Source organism: Lichenostomus cassidix, unplaced genomic scaffold, assembly GCF_008360975.1.
Source record: "Lichenostomus cassidix isolate B80296 unplaced genomic scaffold, HeHo_3.0 HiC_scaffold_40, whole genome shotgun sequence".
Classification (NCBI taxonomy): domain Eukaryota; kingdom Metazoa; phylum Chordata; class Aves; order Passeriformes; family Meliphagidae; genus Lichenostomus; species Lichenostomus cassidix.
The window spans coordinates 587,737-606,890 of NW_028147459.1; the positions used below are offsets into that span (position 1 = coordinate 587,737).

Genomic DNA, 19,154 nt, shown 5'->3' on the forward strand with positions numbered 1-19,154 from the left:
TTTTTTAAGGTCCCCAAGATTTTAAACCCCCACCCTGGATTTTGGGGAGTCAGGGAGTCCCCAAATTCTGCCATTTTCTGGTTTTTTGGGACTCCCTGGAACATCTCGGAGTTCCCCAAATCCTGCCACCCCCAGCCGTGTTTTGGGGTCCCCAGAAGGTCGGGCTGGGTGTCCCCAGGATGTCCCCAAATTCCCCACCCCCTGCCCAAGAACAGAGGCTGCACAGAAAGGGGTGAAATGAGTAAAAACGAGTTTTGTTCCTCAATTCCCAAATGAGGTTTTTCCCCCAACAGACACGGACAGGGTGGGGGAGGGGATGGGGTTCCCCCCGAAATTTTCATTTTTTGGGGATTCTGAGACCCCCGAGGGGGGTGGGGAGGGTGGGAGGTGACAATGACAAAGTGTAAAAAACCCCTGAAAAAAACCTAAATAACCCCAAACTAATCACAGTCACAGACACGACAATGGGGGGAGAGGGGGGGAGGCGACCCCTCCTCACCTTGTGCTTGGGGGGAGGGGGTTGGGGACAAAGGGACAGTGAGGGGACACACAGACACCCCGGGAGGGGACAGGGGGACACCGCCGGGGTTTGTCCTTGCCGCTCGGGGGGTGACAGGGAGGGTGACAGCTCAGGGGTGACAGCTCGGGGGGGTCTGGGGAGGGGGCCGCGCTGTCCCCGGTGTCCCCAACCCCCCCGCGGGTGTCACACGGTGGTGACAGAGAGCAGAGGGTGCTCGGAGCGCCCGCCGTGCGCCAGCATCATCTCCTGGATCGTCACCCAGTTATCCAGGATCCTCCTGCTCCTCTTGCGCAACCCCCGCCGCGACCCCTGCCCGCCGTGCTGCTGCTCCGCCGCGACCCCCGCCGCGCCCCCGGCACCCCCGAGCCCCCCGGGACCCCCGGCACCGTCCGGCCGCGCCTGGAGCAGCAACTCCCGGCGGCGCCGCTGCTCCCGAGCCCGGGCCAGGTGCTGCTTGCGCTGCTCGCGGCTCCAGTAGCGCCCCGTCTTCAGCTCGCTCCGCGCGTCGTCATCCGTGGATCCGCCGCGCTCCTCCAGGATCTTGATCGCCCGCGCCTTCAGCAGCCGGTCCCGCCCGGGCCGCTTGCCCCGCGGGCCTTTCCCGCCGCCCGGGGGTCCCGGGGGTCCCGGCGGAGCGGCGCCGAGCGCCCCGCGGAGCAGCAGCGGGGAGCTGCGGGAGCTCTCGCCCGTGTTGTAGGCGCTGGTGCTGTCGCGCTCCGGAGCCTCGGCGATGTCGGCCAGCGGACCCTCCACCCCCGGGCGGGGGTCGCGCCAGGCGCGGCGGCCTCGCTCGCGGAGCCGCTCGAGCTGCTGGGCGCGCAGGAGGTGGCGACACTTGAACTCCAGGTGTCGCAGCTCCTCCTCGAGCCGCGCCAGCTCCGCCCGGCCCGCCGCTCCTCCCGCGCAGCGACCGCGCAGCGCCCGGTACCGGCGGAGCTCGGCGGGGCTCAGCGCGGGCAGCGGCGGCGAGGGCGAGCCGGGGAACCCCGGGGCGAACCCCGGCCCCAAACCCGGCCCCAAACCCGGCCCTATTCCCGGCCCCAAACCCGGCCCTATTCCCGGCCCTAACCCCGATCCCAATCCCGATCCCAACCCCGGTTCCGCCCCCGCTCCGCGCCGCCCGCCCGATCCGCTTCCGGCTCTTCCCGCCGACCCGCAGCCGGAGCCGTTCCGCGCGGGGGCAGATCCGGCGCCGGGCTTGCCGTGGGGCCGGGGCGGGTTTTGGGGGTGGCTCGGGGGGTTCTGGGGGTCGCGGCGGGGCGGCGGGGGTCGCGGGGGAGGGGGAGGAGCCTCTCCGGCCTCCTCGGCCAGCAGGTCGTGCTCCGAGCTCTCCTCGTTGCGCGTCGACTCGTCCGTTCGCCCCACGCCGCTGTCCGGCTCTGCCCCGCGGCCGCCGGGCGTGGCGGGGCTGGGGGGCTGCGGGTGGGCGGGGGGCGTCAGGGGGGGATCGATCAGCGACCCCCGAGAACCTCTGATCGACCCCCGATCAACCCCCGAACTCCTGATCGATCCCGGGACCTCCTTATTGTTCCCCCAAAATCCCCCCGGATCCCCTTTTAGGACCCCCAAACCACCCCCAGACCCCAAATTTTCCCCCCCGAAATCCCCCCGGACCCCTCATCACCTCCAGACCCCCCAAACTGCCCCCCAAACCACCCCAGGACCCCTTTTTTAGCCCCCTGGACCCCCAAATTTACCCCCAAAACCCCTTTTAGCCCCTCCCAGTCACCCACTGCCCTTTCAAACACCATTTTTCCCCCAATTTTTCCCCTTAAACCTCATTTTTCCCTTTCCCAATCCCCAGTTCCCCTCCCCAGCCTCATTTTTTACCCTCCCACCCCATTTTTCCCCATTTTCCTCCCCATCCCTATTTTGCCCCCAAATCCCATTCCTTGAAATCCCCCAGACCCATTTTTCCTGCCCAGACCCATTTTTCCCATTTTTTACCTCCCTTCAACCCCATTTTTCCCTCCTCCCAGCCCCATTTTTTCCCCCTTTTTCCCCATTTTTTATCTCCCAACCCCATTTTTCCCCATTTTTTATCTCCCAACCCCATTTTTTCTCATTTTCCCCCCTTTTCCCCCATTTTTTACCTCCCAGCCCCATTTTTCCCCCCTTTTTCCCCATTTTTTCCCCATTCTTTACCTGCCCCGGGGGTGTCCAAGCCCCCCTGAGCTCCCCCTCCTCATCAGATCCAAACTCATCCAGGAAATCCTCGCGGTCACTGTCCTTCCAGCGCTGGGGGAGGGAGTGTCAGGGACCCCCAGAGACCCCCAGAGACCCCCCAGAGACCCCTCCCCAATTTCCCAGCCTCCTCCCCTCAAGCCCCCTCCCCAAATTCCCCAAATCAATCACTGTTAGCTCTTTTTCCTTCACCTCCGGTGCTTCCAAACTCCCCAAAATTCACCTCAAACACCCCAAAATTGCTTCCAAAGCACCTCAAAAATACTCGGGACCCCTCCCCCACAATATTCAGGACCTCCCCAGGACCCCCTCCCCAATTTCCCAGCCCCCCAGAGACCCCTCCCCGAATTCCCCAAATCAATCACTGTTAGCTCCTTTTCCTTCACCTCCGGCGCTCCCAAACTCCCAAAAATTCACCTCAAATCCCCCCAAAATCCCACCCAAATCCCTCCAAATCCCACCCAAATCCCCCCCAAAATGACTCGGGACCCTTCCCCAAAATATTCAGGACCTCCCAGGACCCCCTCCCCAATTTCCCAGCCCACCTCAAGCCGCCCTGCCTTAAATAAATCCATTTTGGTTCCTTTTCCTTCACCCCCTGTGCTCCCCAACTCCCCAAAAGCCCCCCAAATTCAGCCCAAACCCCCCAGAATGACTCCCCAGAATTTCGGGGACCCCCCAGGACCCCCACCTGGCTCTCGGGGCGGGCGAGCAGCAGGGAGATGTTGGTTTGCTGCTCGCGGGTCAGGAATGCCACAGCCTCCTCCCTGTCCTGGATCTCCACCCCGTTGATCTGCAGGGCGGCAGGGAAAGGGTTAAAGAGGGGCGGGGAGACCCCCGGAGGGTCCCAAATTATCCACAAATTATCCCAAAATTATCCCAGAATTCCCCCCAAATTACCCAAATCCCCCCGAATCCCAAAATAACCTGAAAATTCCCCCAAAATTCCTGCACATTGCCCCCCAAAATCCTAACAAAACCTCCCCAAATCCCAAAAAAATCCCAAAAAATCCTCACAGAATCACCTTAAAATTACCCAAATCCCCCCAAAATCCCCAAATCCCCCCAAATCTCAAAATTCCCCCCTAAAATTTGCCCCAAATCCGTCCAAATTCCCCCCAAAATCCTTCCAAAACCTCCCCAAATCCCCAAAAAATCCCACAAAATCTCCCTAAAATTCTCCAAATCCCCATGAAATACCCCGAAAATCCTTCCAAACCACCCCAGAATCCTCCCAAATCCTCCTAAAATCCCTCCAAATCCCCCCAAAATCCTTACAAAATCCCCCTAATATTCCCCAAATCCCTCCAAATCCTTCCAAATCCCCCCAAATCCCCCTAAAATTCCCCAAATCCCTCCAAATCCCCACAAAATCCTCCCCAAATCCTTCTAAACCCCCCAAATTCCCAAAATAACCCCAAAATTCCCCAAAAACCCCCAAAATTAAAAAAAAAGCCAACAAAATTCCCCAAAAACCCCCGAAATTCTCAAAAAAAACCCCAAAATTCCCCCCAAGAAACCCCAAAATTCCCCAAAAAAAGCCCCCAAATTCCCCAAAAACCCCAAAATTCCCCAAAAAAGCCCCCAAATTCCCCACCTGGATGATCCTGTCTCCCTCCCGGATCCGCCCGTCCTTGGCTGCGATGCTGTTGGGGTTCACCTGGGGATCCCCAAATTTTTTGGGGTTTCCTCATCACCTGGGGAATCCCTTCCCCCCAAAATCCCCCAAAATATCCCCAAAATTCCACCCCAGGACCAGTTTCGTGCCTCCCAGTGCTCCCAGTGAGGTCCTAAACCCCTTTTTTGCGTTTTTTTTGGGATTTTAAAAAATTTTTTGGGTTTTTTTTGTCCCACCCACCCCACAGGACACCCCAAAAATGAGGTCCCCAAATTTTGGGGGATCCCCATCACTGGTGGGCTCCTTCCCCCCAAAATTCCCCCCAAAATTCCCCCAATTTTCCCCCCCAGGACCCTCCCAGTAAGACCCTTAATCTCCATTTTTTGGGGATTTTTTGGGAATTTTTTGGGATTTTTTGAGGGGATTTTTGGGGGATTTTTTAGGATTTTTTGAGGATTTTTTTGGGGATTTTTTGGGGGATTTTTCCCTCCCCACCCCCAAAAGTGAGAACCCCCCAGACCTCCCCGTAAGGCCCTTATTATCCTATTTTTGAAGATTTTTGGGGGATTTTTTTTGGATTTTTGGGGAGATTTTTTTGGGGATATTTTCTGCATTTTTGGGGGGATTTTTTGGGGATGTTTTTGGGATTTTTTTGGGGACTTTTTTGCGATTCTTGGGGATTTCTTGGGGACTTTTTGGGGGGATTTTTGGGGATTTTTGGGGATTTTTTTTGAGGATTTTTGGGGGATTTTTTGGGGACTTTTGGAGGATTTTTTTGGGGATTTTTGGGGGGATTTTTTGAGGATTTTTTTGAGGATTTTTGGGGGGATTTTTTGGGGATTTTTTGGGATTTTTTTGGGGTTTTTTTAAGGCTTTTTTGAGGATTTTTGGGGGGATTTTTTGGGATTTTTTTTTGAGGATTTTTTTGGGGGGTTTCCCCTCCCCAGGACCCCCCCAGACCTCCCAGTAAGGCCCTTAACCTCCTATGTTTGGGATTTTTTGTGGGATTTTTTGCGGATTTTTGGGGGATTTTTTTTTTTATTTTTTGGGGCACTTTTTTAGGATATTTTTGAGGACTTTTTTGGGATTTTTTGGGGGGATTTTTTGGGGTTTTCCCCCCCCAGACCTCCCCCACGTAGATCCCGGGGTCCTCCTCGCCGTCAGTGCGATAGCAAACAGTGATTCCCAGTTTGTGACTGGTTTTGTACAACTCCACCTCCTGGGGGGAAAAAAAAGGGTCAGGGGGATCCCCAGGGACCCCAAAAACCCACAAGACCCCTCCCCAATTTTTTAGCTCCCCCAAAATCCCCTCATCCTAAAAAAAAAAATCATTTTTAGCTCATTTTTCTTTCCTCTCTGGGGGTCCCAAATGGATCTAAATTCCCTCTAAAACCCCCAAATTCCCTCCAAACCCCCCCAAAAAAAATGCAGGACCCCCCCCCAAAAAATATCCAAGACCCCTCCCCAATTTCCCAGCTCCCCCCAACTCCCTGATCCCAAAAAAACCCATTTTTTAGCTCCATTTTTTTTCATTTCTAGGAGACCTAACCTCCCAAATTGTTTCCAAATCCCCCCAAATTCACTCTAAGCCCCCCAAAAAATATCCAGGACCCCCCCAAGACCCCTCCCCAATTTCCCAGCTCCCCCCAACTCCATCGTCCCAAAAAAAATCATTTTTTATCTCCTTTTTTTTCCATTTCTAGGACTCCTAAGCCTCCTGAATTCCTTCAAAACTCCCAAATTCCCTCCAAATCTCCCCAAATTCACTCCAAACCCCCCCAAAAAGATGCAGGACCACCCCAAAAAATATCCAAGACCCCTCCCCAATTTCCCAGCCTCCCCCAAAATTCCCCCATCCCCAAACATATAATTTTTAGCTCCTTTTTTTTAATTTCTGGGGGTCCTAAGCCTCCCGAATTCCCTCTAAAACCCCCAAATCCCCTCCAAATCTCCCCAAATTCCCTCCAAGCCCCCCCAAAAAAGCTCCAGGACCCCCCAGGACCCCCCAGGACCCCCAGGACCCCCACCTCATACTCCAGCTCCTCGGGACGCTCTGCTTCCCCCAAATCCGTGGGGTCGAAATAATCCTGGGGGAGGGGAGGGCTGGGGAGGGGAGAGGAAAGGTTGGGGGGCTGGAATTGGGGAGGGGTCCCGAAATGGGGCTTTGGGGGTCCTGGGGGGGTCGTTGTTGGGGGGGAAAGACTCAAAAAGGGGTCTGGGGGAGCAGGGGGGTCACGGGGGTTTTGGGGGTCTTAGGGGGAGAGACATCCCAAATTGGGGTCTGGGGCTCAAATTGGGGTCCTGGGGGTCCAGATGGGGAGGAAACCCCAAAAAGGGTCTGGGGCCTCAGAGGGGTCACAACGGGGGTCTGAGGGGTGTCAGAGAGGGGGGGACACCCCAAAATTTGGGTCTGGGGGAGCAGTGGGAGGGTCTGAGGGGTAAGGAGAGGTCCAGGGGGGTCTTTATGGGGGGGACACCCCCAGAAAAGGGTCTGGGGGCTCAAGGGGGTCACAATGAGGGGGTCCTGGAAGGGTCCTGGAAGGGTCAGTAGAGTTCCTATGGTAAGGACAACCCAAAATTGGGGTCTGGGGGCTCAGAGGGGTCACAATGAGGGGGTCTAAGGGAGGGACACCCCAAAATTGGGGCCTCTGGGGGTCTCAGGGGGTCCCAGGGGGTCTCTGGGAGGCTCTGGGAGGGGTCTGGGGGTCCTTGTGGGTCTCTGGGGGTCCCAGGGTGTCTCTGGATGGCTCTGGGAGGGGTCTGGGGGTCTCTGGGGAGCTCTGGGGGGATATCTGGGGGTCTCCGGGGGGTGTCTGGAGGGGCTCTGGGGGTCCCAGGGTGTGTCTGGATGTCTCTGGGGGGCTCTGGGGGTCCTTGTGGGTCTCTGGGGGTCCCGGGGAGCTCCAAGGGGCTATCTGGGGGTCTCTGGGGAGCTCTGGGGGTCCCGGGGGTCCCACCTCTGCCCCCCACTCACGGCTCAGCCCCCCCCAGGCGGCTCTCGAAGCTGATGTCCGTCTGAGTCCCGCTGTCCACCAGCGCCCCCCCGATTTGGGGCGGGGGTCCCGGGCCCCCCCAGGGGGGCGGGGGGTGAGCTCCGAGCGCCGAGACCCCCCCGATTTGGGGCGGGGGGCGACCCCGGGGGCTCCTCCTCAGCACCTGCAGCACCAGCGGCTCCTTGGCGCCCCGGGAAGCCCCCCGGCGCGACCCCTCCTTCCCGCTCACCTGGGGGGCACCGGCAATTTGGGGAGGGGGTCCTCACCCCCCCCGTGCCCCCCCCGTGCCCCCCCGGGGGTCCCCATTGTCCCCAAACCCCCCAAATTTATCATTTCCCTTCCCCAAATCCTTCCCGAACTTCCCCCCCGCCCACCCCCAAAATTCGGCCGGACACCCCTCACGACCCCCGACCCCCCGAATCCCCCAAATTCCCCCCAAATCCCCCGAAGCCCCCCGAAGCCCCCCGAAGCCCCCCGCCCACCCCTCCATTGTCTGCGCTCGCCCGGAAGCGGCGGCGGGCGCGGTTGCCATGGGAACGGCGGGGCGGGGGGCGATGGGGACAGCGGGACCCCTCCCCAAAATGGTGACAGGAGCCCCCAGACCCACAGCACCCCCGGGGTGTCCCTGGAGACCCCCAGAGCCCCCGCTGGGCTCCTCCCTGAAGCCCCCAGACCCCTCCTCACCTGTCCAACCCCCCCCCGTTGTACCTGGGCTGGACCCCTCCCCAAATTGTGCCCCCAGAGCGCCCCTCCCCCCGGCTGGGCCCCTCCCTGAAGCCCCCAGACCCTATTTTACCTGCCCTGGACCCCCTCAGCCTCCCCCAAACTGTCCCCCCTTTACCTGTGCCCCCCAGATCCCCCTTCACCTGTCCTAGACGCCCCCAGACCCATTTCCTTTTCCTCCAGACCCCTTTACCTGTCCCTGCCCATCCCCTGCCGCCCCGAGCCCCCAGACCCATTTCCCTTTCTCCCCATTCCCAGCCCCCAGACCCATTATCCCCCTCGCCCACTCCCCATTTATCTGGGGATATCTGGGGGGCTTTCGGGGGTCCCACGCCCCCCACTCACCCCTCACCCCAAACCCTGCCGCCCCCGAGCCCCCAGACCCATTTCCCAGCCCCCAGACCCATTCATTCCGCCCCATCTGCCCCCCTCCCCAGCCCGGTACCTGCCGCCCCCAGCCCCCAGACCCATTTCCCTTCCCCCCCATTCCCAGCCCCATTAGCCCCTCGCCCCCTCCCATTTATCACCCCTCATCCCAAACCCTGCCGCCCCTGAGACCCCAGCCCCATTTCCCCCACCCCGAGCCCCCAGCCCGATTTCCCATTTCGAAGCCCCCAGCCCCATTTCCCTCACCGAGCCCCCAGCCCCATTTCCCTCATTTCGAAGCCCCCAGCCCCATTTCCCTCATTTCCAAGCCCCAGCCCCATTTCCCGCCCGCCCTCCCCACTCACCTGCAGCATCACCCGGTGCTGCTCCTCCGGTTTCTGCACCACGCACATGTTGCAGCCCATGGCGGGACCCCCTCACCTCACCGAGCCCCCCTCACCGCCCCCCGCCCCCGGCGCCTCAGCCTCGCCCCGTTCGCTCGGGGGGGCGGCAGCGCCCACCCCGCGCCCCCCCCCCGGCCCCCATGGCCTCCGGGGGAGGGTTCGGGGCTCCGGGGCGCTCCGGCTCCGCGGCCGGCTCGGGGCGCTCCCGGCGGCGGCGGGCCGCGGCGCTCGTTTCCGGTGCCGGTTCCGGTGCCGGTGCCGGTTCTGTTTCCGGTTCCGGCTCCGGTTCCGGCTCCGGTTCCGGCCGGTTCGGGCCGCTCCGGCCGCGGCGAGCGTGAGGGGAAAGGGGCGTGGCCAGCCGTGAGGGGAGGGGGCGTGGCCAGCCGTGAGGGGAGAGGGGCGTGGCCAGCCGTGAGGGGAGAGGGGCGTGGCCAGCCGTGAGGGGAGAGGGGCGTGGCCAGCCGTGAGGGGAGAGGGGCGTGGCCAGCCGTGAGGGGAGGGGGCGTGGCCAGCCGTGAGGGGAGGGGGCGTGGCCAGAGCTGTAAGGAGGCGTGGCCTATCACTCGTGGGCGTGGTTGGATTGGCTAAAGGCGTGTCTTATGTGGGTGTGGTCACCCAGTGGGCGTGGTCAAACAATTTGGGGCAGGATCGAGGTGGGTGTGGCTATGGTGGGCGCGGTCGCGGCCAAAGCCAAGCCTTCTGGAAGAGGCCGCGCCCACTGTGCCCCCAGCGCAGCGCCGACACCAAAGATGTCCCCATAGCCCCCCGAGACCCCCTATAGACCCCCATAACACCCCAAGACCCCCGACCCCCTATAGCCCCCCATATGGCCCCCCAAGACCCCCGGCCCCCTATAGCCCCCGAACTGCCCCATAGCCCCCCGAGACCCCCTATAGCCCCCCAGACCCCCTATAGCCCACCCCCTACACCCCCAATTCCCCCGACCCCATATAGCCCCCACAGCCCCCTATAGCCCCCGAACCCCTCCATAGTCCCCCATAGCCCCCATAGCCCACCCATTCACCCCCAATCCCCCTGACCCCCATAGCCCACCCTATTCACCCCAAACCCCCAAACCCTATAACCCCTATAGCCCCCGAACCCCCCATAGCCCCCAGATCCCCCAGACCCCATTAGCCCACCCCATACATCCCAAATCCCCCGACCCCATATAGCCCCCACAACCCCCTTATAGCCCCCGGAACCCACAGAACCCCCATAGCCCACCCTATTGACCCCAAAACCCCCAGACCCCCTATAACCCCCCAGACCCCCATAGCCCCCATAGCCCCCCGAGACCCCCGAAACCCCTATACCCCGAAACCCCCAGAACCCTATAGCCCCCAAGACCCCCATAGTTTTTTATAGCTCACCCCGTTCACCCCAAACCCCCAGACTCCCTATAACCCCCAGACCCCCCAGACCCCCAAAGACCCCCACAAGCCCCCAGACCATCTGTATCCCCCATATATCCCCAGCCCCCATAACCCCCAAAGCCCCCATTAACCCCACAGGCCCCCCACCCCCCGCAGCCCCCTCCCCAAAATCCCCCCGAGCCTTTTCCCGGCAGTTCTTCCTTTATTTTGGGGTTTTTTTCCCCAATTTTTTTTTTCCGTTTTTTGCGGTTTTTTTGCTCCACGTGGTTTTGGCGGTTTTTGGTCGGGGGTTGGGCGAAGGGGGACACGGGGGGTCACACGTGGGGAGGGGTCACACGGAGGGGGGTCACACTGGGGTGGGGAGGGGGCTCGGCTGTTTTTGGGGCCCTTTGGAACCGATTTTTCCGCTTCTTTTCCCAAAAAAGAGGGGTTTGGGGCTGGGGGGCACCGCACACATGGGGGCGCACAGCTACGACACAGCGCGGGGATTTTGGGAGGGTCTGCCCCATCGGGACCCGGGGATTTGGGGGGAAACCTCGTGGGGAGGCTTTGGGGTGGGAGGCGGGGGGTTTGGGGGGTTTAGCCTCAAAATGGGGGGTTTTGGGGTGTTTTGAGGGGGTTTGGGGTGCAGAGGGGGGGTCGGGGTGCAGAGGGGGGGTCGGGTGCAGCCCCCTCCCCACGGGGGGTGATTTGGGGTGCAGAGGGGGGGTCGGGTGCAGCCCCCCCCCGCCGGCTCGTGTGAGGTTCCAAGGCCGCGCCGTGAGATGCATTCAGAGGTGGGGGGGGGCGTGGTGAGACCCCCACCCAAACCCCCCGGAGGTTTTTTTGGGGAGGGGTCCCGGAGGAGTGAAGGAGGGGGGGGTCTGAAATAGTGGGGAGGGGGAAAAGCCCCCCATTCCCCCCCCCAATTTGGTCTGAAGAGCCCCCCCGGTGTCCAGAGCCCCCTCCCCAAATTGGGGGGGGGGGAGATTTTTTGGCTGAATCCAGCGGGGGCTCCCCGCCCCCCCCGCTGGGAGGTGGGTTTTGGGGGGTGGTCCCGTGCCCCGCCCCCCTCCCGCCAGCCCCAAACGACCCTCCCCAAATCGGGGGGCGCTGGGGAGACCCCCGTTTGGCAGTGAAGGGGTGGGGGGGCTGGAGTGGGGGAGGGGGAGGGGGGCGTTAAATGGGGAGGGGCTGGGGGTCCTCCGTGGGTCTGGGGGGTCCCCAGAGCCGGGGGGTCCCACTGTGACACTGGGGGGTCCCATGGTGACATCTGGGGGGTCCCACTGTGACACTGGGGGGTCCCACTGTGTCATCTGGGGGGTCCCATGGTGACACTGGGGATCCCATGGTGACATTGGGGGTCCCATGGTGACATCTGGGGAGGGGTCCCCCCGTGCTGGTGGTGTCCCCAATGCCATCGGTGCCCCACTATGTCACTGGGGGGTCCCCGTTGCCATGGAGATCATCCCATGGTGACACTGGGGGGGGGATGTCCCATTGCCCAGGGGGTCCCATTGTGACATCGATGGGGGGTCCTGCTGTGACATGGGGTGTCCCCGTTGCCATGGAGATCCCATGGTGACATGGAATGTCCCACTATGTCATTTGGGGGTTCCCTGTTGCTATGGTGATCCCACTGTGTCACTGCAGAGTCCCCATGGCCATGGTGGACACTGAGAGGTCCCCATCACCATGGTGTCCCCAGTGTGACACCGCAAGGTCCCCACGGCTGTGGTGTCCCCAGTGTGACACTGAGGAGTCCCCATGGCCATGGTGGCCTCACCGTGACATCGCAAGGTCCCCATGGCCATGGTGTCCCCACTGTGACATTGGAGGAGTCCCCATGGCCATGGTGGCCCCATTGTGACACCTCAGGGTCCCCACGGCCATGGTGTCCCCAGTGTGACATTGGAGGTGTCCCCACAGCCATGGTGTCCCCCCCATGCCCTCAGCAGCTCCCCATGGCCGCGGTGACCCCCCAGTGTCACCGTGTCCCCGGGCCAGGCTGGGCGGTCAGTCGAGGGGCGCGTTGGCCGAGGGGCTGGCGGGGCCGGAGCTGCTGGCCGTGCCGCGCGCCCCGCTGTACTGGCCGATGAAGGAGCCGTCCTCGTTGAACTGGACATCGGCGCTGCCGCCGTAGCCGGCCAGGCTGTCATCGCTGCCCAGCTGGGCGCCCGCCGCCCCCAGAGAGCGGCCGGAGCTGCCCGACGCCTTCTCCTCGCCGTCGCTGCGGACAGCCGGGCAGCGGGGTCAGCGGGGTCAGCGGGGTCAGCGGGGTCAGCGGGGTCAGCAGGGCAGCGGGGGCAGAGGGGTCAGCGGGGTCAGTGGGGTCAGCGGGGTCAGCGGGGTCAGTGGGGTCAGTGGGGTCAGCGGGGTCAGCGGGGTCAGCGGGGTCAGAGGGGTCAGTGGGGTCAGTGGGGCAGAGGGGTCAGTGGGGTCAGCGGGGTCAGCGGGGTCACCAGTGACCCAATCAGTGACCCGATCGATGACCCAATAAATGATCCAATCAATGATCCAGTCAATGACCCAATCAATGACCCGATCCATGACCCAATCAATGACCAATCAATGACCCAACCAATGACCTAATCAATGACCCGATCAATGACCAACCAATGACCCAATGAGCTAACCAATAACCATCCAATGAATCAATCAATACCCAACCAACACCCAACCAATGACCCAATGACCCAATGACCCGATCAATGACCAATCAATGACCAACCAATGACCAACCAATGACCCAATGACCCAATCAATGACCCAATGACCAATCGATGACCAACCAATGACCCAATCAATGACCCAATGACCAATCGATGACCAACCAATGACCAATGACCGATCAATGCCCAACCAATGCCAAGCACTGTCCCCACCCCACACGGGGGACACGAGGTGGCCCAGGGTGGCACTGGGGGTGACACGATGGCTGTGAGGGGTGGGGGGGGGAAGGGATGACATGAACGAGGACCCCCAAGGACCCCCAAGGACCCCCAAACCCCCCAGCTCTCCCCAAAATCCCAGCAGCCAATGGGGGCTCAGGGACCCCCGGGACCCCCCCAGCCCCCCTTACCTCTCCAGAGACCTGCGTTAGCCCAGGGCAATTAGCGGAGGGCGGTTAACGAGGAGGCGAGCGATTAGTGAGAGAGGGGCAATTAGCATTTCGTGGAGGGGAATTAATGAATGAGGGGGCAGTTAATGACGGGGGCAGTTAATGAGGGGAGCAGTTAATGAGGGGGCAGTTAATGACGGGGCAGTTAATGAGGCGGTAATTAGTGCGGGGGGGCAGATCTAGCGCTGCTCAGCAGCTCTGGACACGCCCATCGCGATAAGCCCCGCCCTTTCTGCAAGCCACGCCCCTTCCCCGCACAAGCCACGCCCACTCTGCCCAGGCCACGCCCCTCTGCCCGGGCCACGCCCCTTCTCACCGGTACTCGCCGAAGGTCTCATCCTTCATGGGCCGAGCCTCCGAGTCCACCTGCGTGTCCTCCTTGTCCTTCACTGCGGGGACAGCGCCGCGTTCGGGGGGGCGCGCGACCCCCGGGACCCTCCCCCGCCCCGGGACCCCCCGGCTTCCCCCGGGCCCCGGCGACCCCCCCCAATTCCCGGAAATCCCCCCAATTCCCGGAAATCCACCCCAAAACCGGAGACCCCCTTGTTCCCTTATTCCCCCCCCATCCTCCCCCACCAGCCTGGGGACCCCCAGACCCCTCCCCAAATTAGGAACTCCCAGGGACCCCCTCGCCTACAAAAGCCCCCCAAAACATGGACCCTTCCCCTCATCCCCATCGCCCCCCAACCTCCCGTTGCCCCCCCAGGGCTTTGGGGTCACCCCCGACCCCTCCCCAAATGAAGAACCCCCTCCCCAAGCCTTGGGGACCCCCAGAGCCCCTAAAACACAAACCCCTCCCCTTATCCCCCATCTCCATCACCCCCTCCCCAAAATCCCCCCCGACCACCCCCCGACCCCCTCAAGGACTCCCCAACCCCCTCCCCACCCTCAGGACCCCCAAAAAACCCACCAAAACAAAAACAAAACCCCAAAAAACCTCCAAAATCCTCCGCGGAGGAGGAGGAGCTGGGCGGGCAGGGGGGGTTGGGGGTCCCGGGGGGTCCCGGGGGGGGCCGGGGGGCTCTGGGCTCACCCGAATACTTGCCCCCCTTGCTGCGTTTGATGAAGCACAGGATGAGGAGGAGGAGGAGCAGCAGCACCGCGGCGCTCACGAAGCCGATGAACCAACCCTCGGTGGCGAACCCGCCGCGCGGCACCACTGCGGGGACACGGGCTCTTGGGGACACCCCCGGGAAATATAGGGACACCCTGAAAACTCTGAGGACATCCCCGGGAACTTTGGGGACATCCTAGACAACTTTGCGGACACCCCCGGAAAATATGGGGACACCCCCGGCAGCTCTGGGGACATCCCAGGAACTTTGGGGACACTCTCGAGGGGTTTAGGGCATCCCCGAGTGGTTTTGGGGACACCCCGGCTGCTCTGGGGACACCCGCGGGAACTTTGGGGACATCCTAGACAACTTTGGGGACACCCCCGGCAAATATGGGGACACCCCCGGCCGCTCTGGGGACATCCCCAGGAAATCTGGGGACACCCCGGCTGCTCTGGGGACACCCCCGGCTGCTCTGGGGACATCCCCGGGAAATCTGGGGACACCCCGGCTGCTCTGGGGATATCCTCGGCAGCTCTGGGGACATCCCCGGCTGCTCTTGGGGACATCCTAGACAACTCTGGGGACACCCCGGCTGCTCGGGGGACACCCCGGGAAATCTGGGGACACCTCTGGCAAATATGGGGACAACCTCAAGGGGTTTAGGGCATCCCCGAGCCGTTTTGGGGACACCCCGGCCGCTCTGGGGACATCCCCGGCAATTCTGGGGACATCCTAGGGGAGTTTAGGACATCCCTGAGTGGTTTTGGGGACACCCAGAGGAGTTTTGGGCACCCCTGAGAAGCTCTGGGGACACCTCGGCAACTTTGGGGACACCCTCGAGGAGTTTAGGGCATCCCCGAGTGGTTTTGGGGTCCGGGGTGAATTGGGGTTGGATTTTGGGGTGAATTCGAGGTGAATTGGAGGTGGATATTGGGTCGGATTTTGGGATGAATTCGGGTTGGATTTTCAGGGTGAATCGGGACGGTTTCAGGGTAAATTGGGGCTGGTTTTCGGGGTGAATTCGGGGTGGATTTTGGGGTAAATTCGGACAGGATTTTGGGGTGAATCTGGCTGGATTTCGTGTAAATTCGGGTTGGATTTTCGGGTAAACTCGGGCTGGATTTTGGGGTGAATTTGGGGCATTTCGGGATGGATTCAGGGTGGATTTTGGGGTAAATTCAGGCAGGATTTCGGGGTGAATCGGGCCGGATTTCGGGGTGAAGCGGGGCAGTTTCAGGGTAAATCGGGGTGTATTTCGGGGTAAATCGGGGCGGATTTGGGGGTGAAGCGGGGCGGATTTTGGGGTGAAGCGGGGCGGATTTGGGGGTGAAGCGGGGCGGATTTTGGGGTGAAGCGGGGCAGTTTCGGGGCTCACTGGTGCCGTTGGTGTGCACCTCGCTCTCCCAGAACGCCACGCGCTCCCCGGAGTGGTTTCTCCCCACGAACTGCACTCGGTAGGACGTTCCGGGCCGCAGGTCGCCCAGCCGGTATCGCCCCAGCGACGAGTTGGCTCTGCCCGAGGAGCGCCACGGCTCCTCCGCTGCGGGCCGGGGGTCGTGGGGGGCGCCGAGACCCCCGCGAGACCCCCCGAGACCTCCCCAAAATCTCCCCGAAACCCCCCGGGAAACCCCCGCACCCCGCGGAGCTTTTTATCCCGGGATGTTCCAAGCGCGGTTCACTCCCGAAATACCCAGAAATTCCCCAAAATCCCCTCTGGGAACCCCTAAATCACCCCACTGTTCCCCAAGGATCCCCCAGGCCCCTCCCCTCACCCGGAGACCCCCGAGAGACCCCCTGAGACTTCCCCAAAACCCCCCCGAAACCCCCCGGGAGATACCTGCACCCTGCGGGGCTTTTTATCCCGCGGTGTTCCAAGCGCGGTTCGCTCCCGAAATACCCAGAAATTCCCCCAAATCCCCTCTGGGGCCCCTGCATTGTTCCCCAAGCATCCCCCAGACCACTCCCCCAACCCGAAGACCCCCAGGAGACCACCGAGACCTCCCCAAAATCCCCTAGAGAGCCCCGAGATCTCCCCGAAAAACCCCCGCACTCTGCCCCGCTCTTTATCCAGGGATGTTCCAAGCGCCGTTCACTCCCGAAATCCTCAGAAATTCCCCAAAATCCCTTCTGGGACCCCCGCACTGTTCCCCAAGGACCCCCCAGACCCCTCCCCTCACCCACAGCCCCCAGAGACCCCCGGGAGATTCCCGAGATCTCCCCAAAACCCCCCAGAAACGCCCCCATCCCTTTTTATCCCGGGATGTTCCAAGAGTGGTTCGCTCCCGAAATCCCCAGAGATTCCCCCAAATCCCCTGTGGGATCCCCTAAATCCCAATTTCCCCCCTCAGGATCCCCAAAACCCCCCTCGGGACCCCCTAAAACCCCCGGACACCCCAAAATTCCCCAGACCCCTCTCCTCACCCAGCCCTCCCCAAACCCCATTTCCCTCCACCCCACACATTTCCACCCCCAAACCCCATTTTCCCCAGGACCCCCCAAACCCCCTCCCAGTATCCCTCAAACCCCCTCCCAGTATCCCCCAGTCCCTTACGGGTTTTGCTCATGTATTCCACCTCGAACTCGATGCTGGCCTGGGGCTGGGCGAGGGTCCAGTGCAGGACGGTGAAATCCTCGCCCACCTCCCCAAAACCGACACTCCCCAGCACCGGCAGCACTGCGGGGGGGCGAGGGGGCTGTCACCCCAAAATTGGGGGGATCCACCTCCCCCTGACCCCCCAGAATTCGGCGGTTTGGGGGTCGCGGGGTTCCTCTCCTGGGGGTCTCTAAATATCTCTCTCCCACCCTGTTATTTCTAGACCCCCCCCCCGTGGTGGTTTTGGGGTCCCCCCGGCGATTTCGGAGTCCCCTCAGCGGTTTTTGGGGTCTCCCCGGGCGGTTTTTGGGTCCCCAAGGTGATTTCATCCTCCCTTCCCGGCAATTCCGGATCCCCCCAGCAATTCCAAATCTCCTCCGGTAATCCCGGATCCTCCACAATTTCGGGATTCCCCCGGTAATCCCGGATGCTCCCCAATTCCCAATTCCCCCGGAGGTTTTTGGGGTCCCCTCGGCAGTTTAAGGGTTCCATCCCGGCAGTTTTTGGGGTCCCCAAGGTGGTTTCAGCCTCACTTCCCCAGGCAATTTCAGAGTCTCCCTTCCCCGACAATTCCTGATCCCCCCCAGTTCCCGTTTCTCCCGCCGGTTTTGGGTTCCCCCGGTGTTTTTTGGGATCTCCCCGGAGGTTTTTGGGGTCCCCCGGCGGTTTTTAGGTTCCATCCCGGCGGTTTTTGGGATCCCCAAGGTGTTTTCAGCCTCCCTTCCCCGGCAATTCCAGATCCTCCCGACAATTCCGATTCTCCCCAGTTCCCGGTTCCCCAGCCGGTTTTTGGGTTTCCCCGCTGTTTTTTGGGATCTCCCCGGAGGTTTTTGGGGTCCCCCCGGCAGTTTTTGGGATCCCCAAGGTGTTTTCAGCCTCCCTTCCCCGGCAATTCCGGAATCTCCCTTCCCCGACAATTCCAGATCCCTCCCGACAATTCCGATTCCCCCCCAATTCCCGGTTCCCCCGGTATTTTTTAGGGTTCCCCCCGGCAGTTTTAGGTTCCCCCCGGTATTTTTTGGGGTCCCCCGAGGTCTGGGGGCTCACCGGGCTCGGGGGCGAGGCTGGCCAGGCGCACCAGCGGCACTCCCGGCCCCTCGCGGGTCCGAGCGCGGAGCTCCAGCCGGTAGCGGCCGCGCGGCTCCAGCCGGGCCAGCGTGGTGTTGAGAGTCCCGGCAGGGAAGGAGATCTCATCCGGGAAAGGGCCTTCGGTCTGGTTCTCTGTGCCGGGAAAACGGGGGTCAGGGGTGGGAGGGAACCCCAAAAAAACCGACTGGAATAGTCCTGAACGGCCCGGAATGAACCCCAAAAAAACCGGCTGGAATAGTCCTGAATGGCCCGGAATGAACCCCAAAAAAACCGACTGGAATAGTCCTGAACGGCCCGGAATGAACCCCAAAAAAACCGACTGGAATAGTCCTGAATGGCCCGGAATGAACCCCAAAAAAACCGGCTGGAATAGCCCAAAACAGCCCCGGAATGAACCCAAAAAATCCCCAAATGAACCCAAAAAACCTGACTGGAATAGTCCTGAACGGCCCGGAATGAACCCCCAAAAAACCCCAAATAAACCCCAAAAAACCCCAACTGGAATAGTCCTGAACGGCCCGGTATGAACCCCCAAAAAACCTCGAATGAACCCCAAAAAAAACCCGACTGGAATAGTCCTGAACGGCCCGGAATGAACCCCAAAAAACCCCAAATGAACCCCAAAAAAACCACCCCCGGAATAGCCCGCAAGAGCCTCCGAATGAACTCCCCAAAAAAACCCCAAAAGCCACCAAGAACAGAGCAAAACAATTCCGACTGAACCCCCAAAAAACCCCGAAGGAACCCCCAAAAAACCCCTAAAAACCCACCCAAAACAGCCTTGAATGAACCCCAGAAAACCCCGAATGAACCCCCAAAAACCCACCCAGATCAGCCCAAAACAGCCCCGAATGAACCCCAAAATCACCCCCAGCGACCCCCAGAACCCCCTCCCAGTACTCCCAGTGCCCCTCCCAGTTCCCCCCCAGTGCTCCCAGTGCCCATCCCAGCACATCCCAGTCCTTCCCAGTTCCCCCAACCCCCTCCCAGTTCTCCCAGTCCCTCCCAGTCCGTCCCAGTACTGCCGGTGTCCCTCTAACCCCCTCCCAGTCCCTCCCAGTCCCTCCCAGTTCCCTCTCAGTCCCTCCCAGTTCCCTCTCAGTCCCTCCCAGTCCCTCCCAGTCCCTCCC

General features: G+C 61.4%; 3 protein-coding genes across 15 annotated transcripts in view; 1 reads left to right on the forward strand and 2 right to left on the reverse strand.

Moving 5' to 3' along the window:
* RPL10 (ribosomal protein L10) overlaps window positions 1–19,154 on the forward strand; it is a 117,718-nt gene that overhangs the window by 8,906 nt on the left and 89,658 nt on the right. The window lies entirely within an intron of this gene.
* Window positions 234–9,184, reverse strand: PDZD4 (PDZ domain containing 4). 2 transcript variants are annotated; one of them, XM_085046407.1, is made up of 8 exons: window positions 8,770–9,184; window positions 7,297–7,478; window positions 6,350–6,425; window positions 5,449–5,541; window positions 4,302–4,364; window positions 3,396–3,497; window positions 2,666–2,758; window positions 234–1,936 (listed from the first exon to the last, which is right to left on the reverse strand). In XM_085046407.1, the coding sequence occupies exons 1-8, from the start codon at window positions 8,827–8,829 to the stop codon at window positions 704–706; spliced, it is 1,902 nt and encodes a 633-aa protein (XP_084902533.1). In that variant the 5' UTR covers window positions 8,830–9,184; the 3' UTR covers window positions 234–703. The 2 variants fall into 2 exon arrangements, with proteins under 2 accessions (XP_084902533.1, XP_084902532.1); XM_085046406.1 differs by having other exon boundaries at window positions 7,297–7,544.
* The window catches only part of L1CAM (L1 cell adhesion molecule), a 35,321-nt gene continuing 26,976 nt past the window's right edge, over window positions 10,810–19,154 (reverse strand). For 2 of the 11 annotated variants that reach the window (XM_085046312.1, XM_085046307.1), the window contains 8 exons: window positions 17,983–18,156; window positions 16,894–17,016; window positions 15,718–15,882; window positions 14,318–14,443; window positions 13,601–13,673; window positions 13,246–13,257; window positions 11,500–12,393; window positions 10,810–11,457 (listed from right to left, as the gene is read on the reverse strand). In XM_085046312.1, the coding sequence (XP_084902438.1) occupies window positions 12,180–12,393; window positions 13,246–13,257; window positions 13,601–13,673; window positions 14,318–14,443; window positions 15,718–15,882; window positions 16,894–17,016; window positions 17,983–18,156 (887 nt within the window). In that variant the 3' untranslated portion in view covers window positions 10,810–11,457; window positions 11,500–12,179. The other 9 variants (XM_085046311.1, XM_085046308.1, XM_085046313.1 and 6 more) reach the window with 9 other exon arrangements.